This window comes from Neopelma chrysocephalum, unplaced genomic scaffold (genome assembly GCF_003984885.1).
Source record: "Neopelma chrysocephalum unplaced genomic scaffold, ASM398488v2 Primary Assembly neopelma1_86, whole genome shotgun sequence".
In the NCBI taxonomy this organism is placed as follows: Eukaryota; Metazoa; Chordata; class Aves; order Passeriformes; family Pipridae; genus Neopelma; species Neopelma chrysocephalum.
In genome coordinates, this window is record NW_020897748.1 from 1,983,626 (window position 1) to 1,996,874 (window position 13,249).

Here is a 13,249-nt window from a genome sequence, read left to right on the forward strand (position 1 = left end):
TTGCTCATTTAGCTGTGCTGTTACAGCCAGGGAAGTGAGAATTTCTAGTGAAGATCAGAAGTGGAGAGCAAAATCTTGCTAAAAAAGTCAACCTTTAAAAATGTTTCTCCTTTTTTAAAAACTGCATACAAAAATAGGTACTTGACCAGATTCCAAGAAGTTTGCTTAGACTTACAAGGTCAGTTCCTACCATCAGTCACAGCTTAGGTCTCCTCTTAGTGAGAGGAAGGACATCTCCATACTTGAGGGTATACAGACTCTGAAGCTGATTCTGAGCGCAGGAGTCCAACTGAAAGTGCCAACTATTTAGCTGTCTCATGCAGGACGTCTCAGGTCCAGACTGTATAAAGCCTAACTGATGCAATGCCGTACCTGTTTAATAAACCCTGCCTTGCAGTTCTGCGCCTTTCAGAGCATAGCTTTTAAGTGAGTATCCTTGCCCCATATGACTTTAAGTGCTTCTAAAACTTCTACTGGAATAAGAACATACAGACCAGTTTTTCAAGCTTTTAAATGTTTTTTTGGTGTTTATCAATATTGTAACTCTTCGTGAGTTGTGATAGGTGGTAAAATAAATTGCAGTTGAATGTTCTTCTCTTTTATGTAGTAATCTATGTGAAAATAAATCTTGCTAGCCAGTTTGGGCATCTGATGAAGAAGTCACCATATCCACAGCTATTTCTCAGCATCTCAGAAATGTCAGCAAGACCAAACAGTTACTTCCAGTTACTTTTTCTTTTTTTTTTGAATGCAGGAAAACATAACAAGTGGAAAGACTCGATTTATTACTGCATTACTGTACTTTTATGCCTATAGGCAGAAGTCAGTCGAGCTTGAATAACCTTAATGCAGAATATCCTTGTTGCCAATCGAGCTAAAAGAGTCTCAGTGCAGAATTTCCTTGTTATTTGGATTAAAGCAGAATCTTGATATTATTTTATCCTTCAGTGTGGCTAGTCACGGTCCAAATTAAATGCAAGAAGTTTCTTAGTCAGCAGAACTATCCAGAAGTAGTCTATTGAAACTGCAATGTTCAGACTCAAAATCACTTGCGGAAAAAAACTCTACTCTTCCCACTCATGGGAACAAAGGAAGCTGGTCAAGTCAAATTCTGACTGCAGAAATCAGCTGTGGTACATAAGTTAGAATCAACTCAGCATATCCAACTGGGAGCTTGGAAACTTCCTTTCGCTTCAATGTTGTGAAACTGAGATAAGAAAGTTATTTATGGAAGCTAAAAACTCAGTCTTTTACTGCCATTTCAACTGTAATAATTTATAGATATATCCTAATGATTCATAGTACAGGTTTACTTTGAATGGAAGTTTCTTCAGCTTGTTTAGATGCAGTAGGAGAGACACACACACACTTCCCCCTCCCTTCCCTTTCTTCTGGCTTTGATCATAAAAAATCTGCCAAAAGCCTAATATGTAAATATGACATTAATTATATATACCAGAATTTTTCTCTCTATACCTACATTTGTGGCAACCTACCCTCAAATACAGTGCTTGGAGATGCCCAGGGAAGGCCAAGATCTCCTGCAGGAGCTGTGCATTAGGAAAACACTGATCTGACTCAAATCTCCTCATTGAATGAGTGGTCATATCACTTCCAAACCTGGCTTCATAGTCAGTGCTTTAAGACCTGAAGATGCAAAAAACAGTAAATCACTGCCTAAGTCATGATTTCAAGTCTAAAAGAGAGTCCAATGTACAACCTGCAAGAGTTTGCTTTGTTGCTTTCCAACAGTGCCACGAATGTGTGACTTATGCACAGAAAGACAGAGAAAGGTCATTGTCTTGTATTACCAAGCAATTACCAGCTGAGGCCTTGCTGGGGTAATGCAGTGGTACTTTTAATAAAAACAGAGCCTGGAGTGAAATCTGGGATCCATAGCAAAATGCCCACAGTCTGCAGGGAACAAGGGAGGGAGAAGGCTCTTGTGGGGATCCAGCACAGGCTGCCTTTAACCAGAACAAAGCAGCCTATGAGTGGATGTGGAAGGTCCCAGCTCACTCTGGTTCTGTAGTGACCACTGCAGTTGGGAGTATTGCCACCTGCCAGCTACAGAACTGCAAAATGGCTGGACAACTTCCTCAGGGAGTGAAACATCTTGTTCTGATGAGTTTCAAACCCATTTTACCAAGGAGGAAAAAAAAGTTAAAATATGTTAGCTCTGTCCAAAGGCTAACAGCCAGTCTAGGTTGGTATCCTCTTCCTAGGAAACTAAAATACTGTGCAGCAAAGGATTAAAGATTAAAATTTGGGACATAACTTTTAATATTAAATTATTTATGATTTTTGATTTGGGAAATGTTTTATACTTTTCAGTTTTGCGTTTGGTGCCATATTGTTCTTCTTGGCACAATTGTAGCCTGACGATTAAAAGTACCACCTTGCAAAGTCTATATGCTGTATGTATTAACTTACATTGTTATATTGTCAGTAATTTCAGAGCACCAAATAAGTGCTGCCAAGTATATGAATCTTGAACATAATTAATGCAACTGAGGACTGTGTTCCTTTCGAAATCTCGATCACATGTCTTGTAAACAATGTGTAGAACCCATTATAATATATATGTCAACAATTTAATTAAAAAACTTGCCCAAGCAATGTTCTTATAAGGAAATATATTGTAAGATCACCAGCAGAACATTCAAAACAAAGATGTTGTGTTATAGCTTAGTTTATTATGTCTTTCCATATGATGGTGTTTAATTTGAAACATTCATTCAAATTTAAATTCATTGCCACCAAAAAGATCCTCAACAGAAAAAATACAAGGTGTGCATTTTTATGTTGTTTGATGATGACACCATTGCTTTACATTTTTCAGGAAAGGTGGTTTATGGGGAGCCTATTGCTGCTAGTCTTGGCACTGATGGCACCAACTACTGGAATAAAGACTGGGCTCATGCTGCAGCATATGTGATGGGACCTCCACTGAGACCTGATCCATCTACTCCTGGTTTCCTCATGAACTTACTGGCCAAGTAAGGTGATGAACAGTGACAGCTGATACCGAAGTCCACAGCAAATTCTGTCTGGATTATATAATAGCTGGTTGATGCTCTGGAGATTTTCTAAGTACAGAATGTTACATTATCAGGAAGGAGAAATAGAAGGTGAAACCATAGAAGAAAAACAGATTTTGTTTCTCTGAACTCTTGTGGCCTTCTGTCCCTATGTGGTTGTACTCAATAAGCCTTGCCTTGCTAATACTGCAGCAAAAATTGCAACATGCCCAGGAGGACAGTAAGGCTGTAAGTCAGTGGGAAATGTGTAAGAAGTGAGGCCACATCTAGGTTTTCTGGGGTTTGTTGTCAGCTGCCTTTTTCACTTGAAATTTGAATGTTGCACAAAAAATAAGCCTGCTAACTTCTGAAGGTACATATGTTATGCACTTCGTAACATCTCTGTCAGAAGTAAAAAAAGAAATGTCTTTCAGACGCCTGCAGTTAATAAGATGTGTGGTTTGCTGGTATTTCATTAACAATTAAGGTTAACTCCACAAAAGGGTTGAATTTGACCAAAGAGCCTGTGAAGGTGTGCCTGAACACTCAATGATTGTTGTGTGGATCTGTAGTGATTTCACAGGGCATATGGAGTGGCACAGACTAAAATTGCCCAAAATGAGGATGAAACTAAGCTGCTTGCTCTGGGCAAAGTTGAACAGTACTCCACTTGTGGGACACCTTTGACATATCCAGAGTAAAAATGTTAGTGTTGGTGCTTGGTTTCTTCCGAGGGGTTTCTAAAGAGGAAACTTCTTCATAGGGGAACTGTCTGTTACTGTGGAGCTGCTCTTGGAGGATGGAACTGAAGAGAGGCTGGCAGGGCATATTGTTTTTTCCTTGAAGGATATTTTCCTATATGCCACTGTCTGCTACATGCTTTGATTCATAATGAACCTTGTTTCTCTGTAGTGATGACCTATCTGCGACGGGGACTGACAATTGCACCTTTGACACATGCCAGAAAGCTCTGGGAAAAGATGACTTCACAAAAATCCCTAATGGAGTGAATGGTGTGGAAGACAGAATGTCAGTCATATGGGAAAAAGGCGTTGTAAGTATATCAAAATGTCAGAACATAAGAGGTGGTTGATTTCTCCAACAAAATATTATATCTCAGCAGTTTTTGTCTGTTCAGTTTTATCAAGTTTGTTTATCATAGGTTAACTCATTTGATTGAAGACTGTAGCAGAGTCGTGCCTCTCAACTTCTAATTTGGGTTTTAAGAAATGCTTCTTTAATGTGTGCCTCAGCTGTGTGATATGATGAAATGAGCACTTTCAGATCTCACTTGACTTCAGATTCTCAACACCAACAGAAGAATGCTCAGTGCTTCTCAGGACTGTGTTTGATGTGGGGGACGTGAGGCAATCTATTGAGGGATCTGCTGCATACTGGGTGTTATGATTGTTCTGGCTAATAAAAAACTGTTCAGTTCTGGAGGCTCTACTTCTATGTAATATTAAGTTCTCTTGCGGTAATGAAGTCATGTTGATAATGCACTGTGAAGCATATTTACTGGTCACAGTAGAATTATCTACCTCACGCACTTGGTAAGGATTTGCTCCATGATCTCTCTTGTTTATGGTTTTGGGGATGTTTTATACAAAGGACACACATTTATGCCTATGTTCAGGTATGGTATGGCTCTAGTGTGATTTTTTTATGATGTAAACTGAAATCTAGCTTTGTAGGAAAGTGAGACATGAATATGTACATCAGTGTGGCTTTTGAACAGTGTATCCTGTTGGGCAAGACAATTTTTAAAAAAGTTCTTCAATCGGTATTATCCTCCCTTTTTTCACTTGTAAAATATTACACAGCTGTGTAATGTTTGTCTGGAGAGCTTCCTCCCTTCCCACACACCATTATTTAGAAGAGCAGTGTTCAGCATTTTCATTATGCTTTTCTTCTCGGATGACTGCTCACAGACATATAAACATGTTTGTGTGACATTCTGATTCCTAGACTGACTATGCACAATATTACTGCCAGTGTAGCTGGCTTTCCAAGCAAACAACAGTCATGGAGGCTGGATTAAATTAATTACATAGGACTGGACAGTCCCAAGACACATATATATCGGTTATGATTTTCCATTTTACTGATGTGTCCCATCAGCAAATCTGTTTCTTATACTACTTGATTTCAACATTTACTGAACAGTACTATCCTCTGTGTTATTGCTGAAGAAATTTGCAAATCAGTTTTCCTATATTACATATTGTGCCTTGCCTCTTCTTCATCATCTGCTAGACTCTCCTTTATACTGCCTCACCATTTTCCAAAACCTAGATACCTGGGACATGTTTCCTGAGGAAACTGAACAAGAGTATGGATTTAAAGCCAGCTAAAACATTTGATTTCAGTTGACATATGACTGATCCACAGAGCATTTGGCTTTTAAGTTGTCTTTTTTTTTTTCTCTTTGCTGTGGGATAAAGTAAGATAAATTTATGGTATTCAGTGAAAGTACATTGCAGTATGGGCATCTGAGACAAATTGTTATTTTTACTTCTTTTAAAATCTTCAGTATGACATCTAAAAAAAAAAATTGATGTGATGTCACTCATCCTAGCTTTTTCAATTAGAGGAACAGTTTTTTCATTCCTTGTTTAAAAAAGTAATGAGTTTGGTTTTGTGTACTCTTTTGCAGTACAGTGGAAAAATGGATGAAAACAGATTTGTAGCTGTTACCAGCACAAATGCAGCAAAAATCTTTAACCTTTACCCAAGGAAGGGGAGAATTACTGTAGGTTCTGATGCTGACATTGTAATTTGGGATCCTAAAGCTACAAGGTATGTATGGGAAATTATTTCCCCTCATTCAGCCTTTCTGCAGAAAAAAAAATCTCAAAGCCTTTGTAAAACAACAAGCCTTTGGGTGAGGTTATGATGTCTTTCAACAGCACCTCACAGGAATTAATTATAAGTTTTTTGTCTCCCACAATAGCGTATGTAAGGAGAGATCTTTAATCTCCAGATGGATTAAAAAGTATTCTCTTAGATTGCTGACTAAGTGCAAAAATTAAAAAGTCTGTACATTATGCAACCAGGGCTTGATATCCTAAGAGTAAAAATAATCACTTTGAGATTTTAGAGTAACTCTGTTCAGTGCTGGAGTATGTTTGTCTTCCTTCCACTACAAAGAGCAGGGAGAAGAGCTTGTGTTGCTGCAGGATGACCCATTAAAAGCTTGTGTTTTGAATTTACAGCTACTTCAGACATATTTAAAGCTGGGAAACTTATTTCTGAAGCTCAGTCTGTGCATGCTTACGCTTTTATTTAAGTTTTCTGATTGTGTGCACAGTAATTCTGCTAAAATAGAGTTTGTCATGCCAAGAACAGATGCACAAAAGGTGTCCTGTTGTCTCACCCTGCATGACTTGATGCCATGGTACATTTTTGCTAGAAAGAGCAGTGTCTTTCTAGGAGCCTCAATTCACACAGTGTACTGTGCATTACAGCTGATTCCTGTCTTAAGGTATGTTCACAACCTCAGCCAGCTCCTTGCTCAGGACACTATAAATATTTCAGGAATTATATGTCTTGAGTTTTGCTCTGGCTCTTGTGCCCGTTCTGGTCTTGTTTAAACTGCCTGGACGTGGTCTGGCAGCTGGATGTCACAGAGCCAGAGCACCTGGGGAGTTGTCCCTCTTAGCTGAGGTGCCTGTGGGCTGTGCAAATGCATCTCCACTGTTCCAGTGCTGAGCAGGATAACTTAAACCTGCAGCACTTGAACAACTGAGTCTTACCTCTGACCACTCATGCACAGAGCAGCAGCAGCAGGTCAGGAGGTGTGATGGGCTGGTGCTTTTGTCATAGGCTCAACTTCAGGAAGCAGTGTGAGCATCCAATGGTGCTTTTCAGGCATTTTTTTTGAAAAAAAGTTGAAGACTGCTCATGGTTGAGGAAAGTTTTGAAACATAACTGGGCATATCTGATTTGGGTGGCCAAATAGATTAAAAAAACCCCTAATCCTAGATTTACCTTACAAAAACAAAAATTTCTTGACCAATCTCCTCATTTTTTAATTTTTGATAAAACAATTCTCACTCATGTCAGTATACTAATGAGTACCAAAAACATGTGAGAGTGTGAAGAAAAGTGTTCTTTGCCTTAAGCTGCAACGTTAGAAGACGTGGAGGTTGCTATTCAGAAGTCCCACAAAAAACTGGTAGCACCAGCAAAAGATATTGCAGGAGTCTCAACAACCCAAATAAACATAGAGGCCTGCCCAGTGCTGGGTCAGGGAGATTTTTGTGTGCATTATGCCTTCTGGCATGTTGAGCAAGCATATTTTGAGATACCAGCAATGAGATATTTCAGGAGACTGGAGCTATGAACTCTGATTAAAAAAATCCCTGAAGGATTGTTTTCTGACCTCACTTCTGCTCTGCCTGGGGACAAATAAATCTAGAAGAATAGCAGAGTTCTGACAATGTTCTCAAGGTGCTTTGTCAGCTCCTGCAGTTATCTTTTTTGCCTCCCAAACATTCCTTCTGCTTCTCTTCACTCTCTCCTGAGAGCTCTAATTGCCTTTTTGCCCACTGCAGCTGTGAAGGTGCAGTTTTAATTCAAGTATTTTTTTAACATTAAACTGTATTTTCTTACTGAGCAAGCTGGTTTTAAGTTCAGACAGGGTTTTTCTTTTTCCCCTAATCTGGTGCTGTTTCCATCGTTTATCCATTTGGCTTTGTACAGTTGTGTGCACTACATGAGTAAGTATAAATAAATCTCACTGGTGCTTGTCTATTCATTTCACCACAAATCCTGAAGAGGGCATAAACAGCCCAGCAGAAAAAAAAAGGATCTCACTAATGGGCTTCAGCCATTTAAGATGTTACACAAGGTGCAGCCTCATGTGTTTTGTTGACTCTGGGGAGTGATTTTCAGTTTCGCAATAGGCTTGTTCCTCTTTCTTACTAAGTCCTTCCTCTTTTGTGCATGCCTTTTTTTCTTGTTTGCAAATCTAAATCTTGTAAGAGAAAAATGTAATTTTCCAGTTCTGGTTTGGTGTTGTGCTGCTATAGTCTTAAAATACTGACTGATACTAGCCTAAAGAATTAGATAATTACTGGAGTATTTCTGTGAGGAACTGATATTATCACAATCAGAGGAATTCTATAGGGAAAATTCTAGAGTAATTCAGAAAGGTAGTGAATCTCTTCAAAATACAAACACTTGTATCCCTACAAAATTGGCTACATTTCGCCTCCCAAATCATTGCACAAAAGCAGCATGTTGAGTGCTATCTGGGTATTCAGAATTTTCTCTTTCTAGGTTGCAAAAACCTAGTGAATTCAATGTGACAGCTATGCAAGCTGGGAGCAATTTCAATTCAAGGTTCTGCTTCCAGCACTCTGCCACTTCAGCTGAGGCTTTCCTATTAAGGGTCAGCTTCACTGACTGGCCTGTTTTTGTAGCAGTTTCTGGTAATTTCTAGAGAAAAGACTACATGAACAATTATGACATTCATTACTCTATTTAAAAGCATCTAAATAATGGTTTTAGCGGGTCTACATGGCAGCAACCATTATTGGTAAGAAACATTAAATGTACAAGTTGGTTAGAAATTGCATTTCAAAAGACAGATTGTGGATCCTGCCAGATGAGGTCTATTTCTTTGTTTCCTTATACTCGTTGCATTCATTAAAGATCATACAAATACCAAAGGGACCTGTTGGTTTATTGCAAGCCATGTCCCACCAAACATCATCTTGCAGACCTCAACAGCCTCAGCATCCAAAGTACAGCCTGTGCACACAGGATTGTTCTGTGAAAACTCCTTGGGAAAATGCATGTAGGCAGCAAATGTGCACTCACTGTACCATCTTATTTTAGTCTGTGCTTTGATCAAGAATTGTTTATTGTCTTCTTTCAGCTGCACACAAATAATGTAATAGCCCCACATCTGTGAAACAAAAGCAACTGTAAAGGCTTTTCCAGGAGGAGAGAGCAGAGTAAGCAAGGAAAAGGGAATATCACCTGTCAGCAAGTCAATGTCCTCTATAGCTGATGCCTTTAGCTATTTGAAAGCAAACAAGAGTACAAAATCTCCAGGGCTTGTTTCATAAATGCTCAGCAAGGAATCTGAATACTGCAGTACCCAATTCAGGCAGTGAAAAGAGCTAAGCATCCCTGGTAAAGTAGGGGCAGAAGATCCCAAAAATCTCATCAGAGACATTCAGTCCCCAGCAGATATTAGGGCTCAATAAATTCACTGTAGCCTGTTGGAGCCTTGCAAATAAATTCTGGATCAAGCCCCAGTGGCAAGATCAAACGGCAAGATAAAAATCTGTCTCAGAGTTTAACTTTCTAAGTCCAGCCACTTCATTATAACAATATGCAGTTTGGGAAGCCTCACCCACCAGTTTTTTTTTGCCCTCATTAAATATAGCTGAAAAGTTAGATACTTGTGACTGAGGAAGCCAAGCTGGTTGTGCAGGTAGCACCATCCTCTTTCAGCTTTGCTGGAGTGTCCCTCTTTGGCAGGCCCAGTGTGTACCTCACGTGTGCTGGTGGAGATGATCTCAGGCCACCAGTGGTGGAGCAGGGTCCCTGGTCAGCAGGGATACAGGAGTCCTGAGGTAAGGATAGGAGGAAGGAAAAGGACAGGTTACTCTGTAATCTACCTGCTATGAAATGACAGGAAGCTGTGTTTTCTACCCTGATTCCAGTGTTTATGCATTTTAGGGGAAATAGTGACTGGATGTGAATCAGTGAGAAGTCAAGAGTTCCCCAGTCTTCTGGCATATGTTTCCTCAGTGCCTTTGTTTGCATGTACATATGTTCATGGATAAATCTTCTGCATTTATCAGAACCAAAATCTGCAGCCTATGTCTGCCTCATTTGTAGTCAAGTCTTCAGCCTCAGAGGCTTAAGTAGGGACAAGTTACAACATTTAAGCACTCTACCAACCAACTGCCTGTAATTTTTAGTAACATGAGAGAGGAAGAAACCAAGATGTTAGCAAAAGATTAGAATAAATAATGCTGCAACTGTCTTACTCTTTTGATGAATGAGCATAATTTTGAATACTGAGTGTATGGATAACTGCATCTAGTCACAATGAGGCAAAATGAAATACTGTGGCATACAAATATCTATGTGTAGCTCAAGTATGTTCTGGCATTTTCAATAGTCCCATATTCTTTTGCAGAAGTGAAACTTTGTGTATGCGTGAATGTACACTAATTCACTAGAATCAGAGTTCCTGCCAAAGGCCTCTATCTCAAATTAAGAAAACACAGAGAAAGAAACAATAGGCAGAAATTAAAATGTAGGAAATTCCATTTAAACATAAGAAATATTTTTTTTGCTGTGGGGGTGATCAAACACTGGCACAGGTTGCCCAAAGTGATTGTGGATCTCCATCTTTGAAGGCACTTAAACCCCAATTTAACACGGCCCTGAAAAACCTACTTTGGCTGACCCTGATCAGAGCAGAGGGTTTGGAATAGATGATCTCCAGAGATGCTTTCTAACCTCAGTGACTGTCTGGTTCTGTGAACTGTAACAAGATAAGCCTCTCTGAGAGCACATGATGTACGTCTCCCTAGTAACTTGCTGTCTCCAAAATGTCAGTTGTTCTCTTTAGAGAACTGAATCTGAGAAATGTTATGAAAAAAAATTAAATCTTTCTTATATTTCCCTTATATAATTTTGATTTTTTCTCCCTGGTCTCCAAGATCATCTTTAGTCATTGAATAGACTAATCTGTGTTTTCCTCTCTTTGTATGATTTTCTGCAAGCTTAATTTCTCAATGCTGTTTTTCTGCCCACAGTTTGATATTAGCTTGGAGTGATTGGTAGGACCAGACTGACAGTTTTGTTGACAAATGAGTTACTTACCATAATTAAAAAAAAAAAAAATTGTCATTCTCTACTCCCCTTAAAATAACAAATTTTAGGAGATATGCTCACGTGAAATAAAGATCTTATTCTTCAGATAAATCACTTTGACTTGAAGCTCCCAAAATTAACTTCATGCATTTTCTTGCATCTGTTGTTTTATCCACAAATCTCCTTAATTAATATGGTTACACAAAAGCAATGTTTATTGAAGATGTTTTTAAGAGGCTAGGAATACAACTTTACGAATAGTTGCCTGAATATATTTGCATGTGCAGTTATTGCAATTCCTTAATATAAAGTAGGCAATGAGTTTTTAATCTCATGTAGGCTTATAGCCAGTGGGTTTGCACACAGATTTTAAGACTTTCTTATTTTTCTCCTTTTTTCCCCCTGTTCTATGCCTTTCTTTTTAATAAAACTTAGTCTTAATTATCATTATAAATAACTGATGACTCATAAAGCACAGAAAATGAAAGATCTATTTTTTTCTAGATTTTAGAAAAGCGGGTTAACAGGAGAGAGAGTTCAAAGGCATCTGAAAGTGGTGTGAAAAGGCAACTCGCAAATGCTGGTACTACCCTCAGCAAACTGGCATTTCTCACCTATCCCCAGCTCTGAAAAGCTTAGAGTTATTGCACTGTAAGCACTGAGAGAAGTTGCTTACAGCTCAAATAGTCACTCTTACATAAGCTGGTTTTCTAAGGCAGCTGTCAACAAAGCACTTGTTTTCAATAATGGACTCATGTAATTTTAGCTGACTTTATTACTGTGTTTTAAATGAATTATTTAATTAATTATAAAATAGGTGTCCTCCCTTTACTGAGGCATTGAGCTGCTGTTCTTGCTTAAGGGCTCAGTAAAGGGAGGACACCTATTTTACAATTAATTACATCTTTCCTCCTTTTTTAATTACAGCTTTCCTTCATATTCCAGTACCTGAAATTTTAAAGAAAACTGGGTGAGGTATGTATTTAGTTTCTACTGAAAGTAATGAAATTCTTCATTTGCTTATGTCATCTTGAAAAATAAAGGGATAATCCTCATGGCAGTCAAAGTTTAGGTTCTAGAGATGATGTAGCTTCATGTCCTATGCATTATGAAAGGTAGAAAAGCACTTCAATGTCTAATGATTTCCCTTCATCTAGATCCCCCTCCTGCCCAATTGTAACTCACTATTTAGCATTTCGGTGTCTGACTGAGACATAGATGTTTGTTGAGATGAAAACTGGTACCTCTAACTCCTTAAAAAAGCTTTAGGTCATAACTTTTGAGCTGACTACCTGTAGAGTCTTGAATTTCATTCTACATATTGCTGCATTAGTCTAATCTGCTGCTCTTTTCTAAATTTTCAAGCTGCAGTTTGTAGTTTATTTAGTTATAATATTCTAGGAGTGTCTGTAAAGCCCTTTCTCACTTAAAGTATAAATAAGGACAGTATTACTAGCCACAGAGAAAATTACTAAATTACTCTTTAACTCTAAAATAGTTTGACAGAAGCACTCTATTGAGAAAGAGACAACTCCAGAAGCATGTCTTCCTCTTCGGTACTAGAGGAATGTCAATATTTATATTAATAGCTTCAAATATCTTTGCAAGCCAGCTGTATCAAAAGCTGCTGAAGTGAACTGCACAGAAACACTGATGTGAGTAGGAACAATAAAGGACCTGATGTCTTTGCAGTATCCTCTTTGTAGAGGAGAATGTTCTTTTAAATTATGAAATAATAATTCTGTTCTCAGTCTCAATTTGAGAAAGAGTTGTTTGAAACAAGAGTCACTGTAAATTATAACCAGAAATAGAGATTTTTACAAATTTTATTTAAAAAAATAAAATACCTAGTTTTAAGCCTGGAGTCAGAATCTGCTCTCTCACGCTGAGTAATCCTTTATGTCAGGCATCATTTAGGATACTGAAGACAGCTGTTAGGTTGTACTCCACTATGGTGGCAGTCTTGATTTTTTGGATTATTAATAGGTTACAACTGTTCTTGCCATTAGCTGAGAGCAAACTTTAGCATGTTGCTAAGCTGCCTGCTACTGAAATTGGTGATACAGCAGTAAACAGTCTGTTGCATGAGGTTGCTGAGTTGTAACCTTCAAACCCAAGCACATTGTCTAGTTCTGTTTTATTTGGTTGCCTACTTGCTACCTGAAACTTTCCCTCCCATGGATAATGTCAAAGGGTTAAATCACAGATAGATTTTGGTAATCTCCAGCAGGGAGAATTCACTTCACCTCCAGAAAAGGCAACATGACCTAAGGCTTGTTTCAACAGAAGAGTTATAAATGAGTTCTATACAGGTTTGTTGTTGAGACAAGCTCTGGAAATGTATCTTTTATTATTGTAAGGTTTAGCTCTACAAATGGATATTA

General features: G+C 38.4%; 1 protein-coding gene across 2 annotated transcripts in view; it reads left to right on the forward strand.

The window, feature by feature from the left end:
* DPYS (dihydropyrimidinase) overlaps window positions 1-13,249 on the forward strand; it is a 28,771-nt gene that overhangs the window by 9,602 nt on the left and 5,920 nt on the right. For both annotated transcript variants that reach the window (XM_027692360.1, XM_027692361.1), the window contains 3 exons: window positions 2,843-2,999; window positions 3,933-4,074; window positions 5,677-5,819. In XM_027692360.1, coding sequence (XP_027548161.1) covers window positions 2,843-2,999; window positions 3,933-4,074; window positions 5,677-5,819 — 442 coding nt within the window. The remainder of the gene's footprint in view (window positions 1-2,842; window positions 3,000-3,932; window positions 4,075-5,676; window positions 5,820-13,249) is intronic.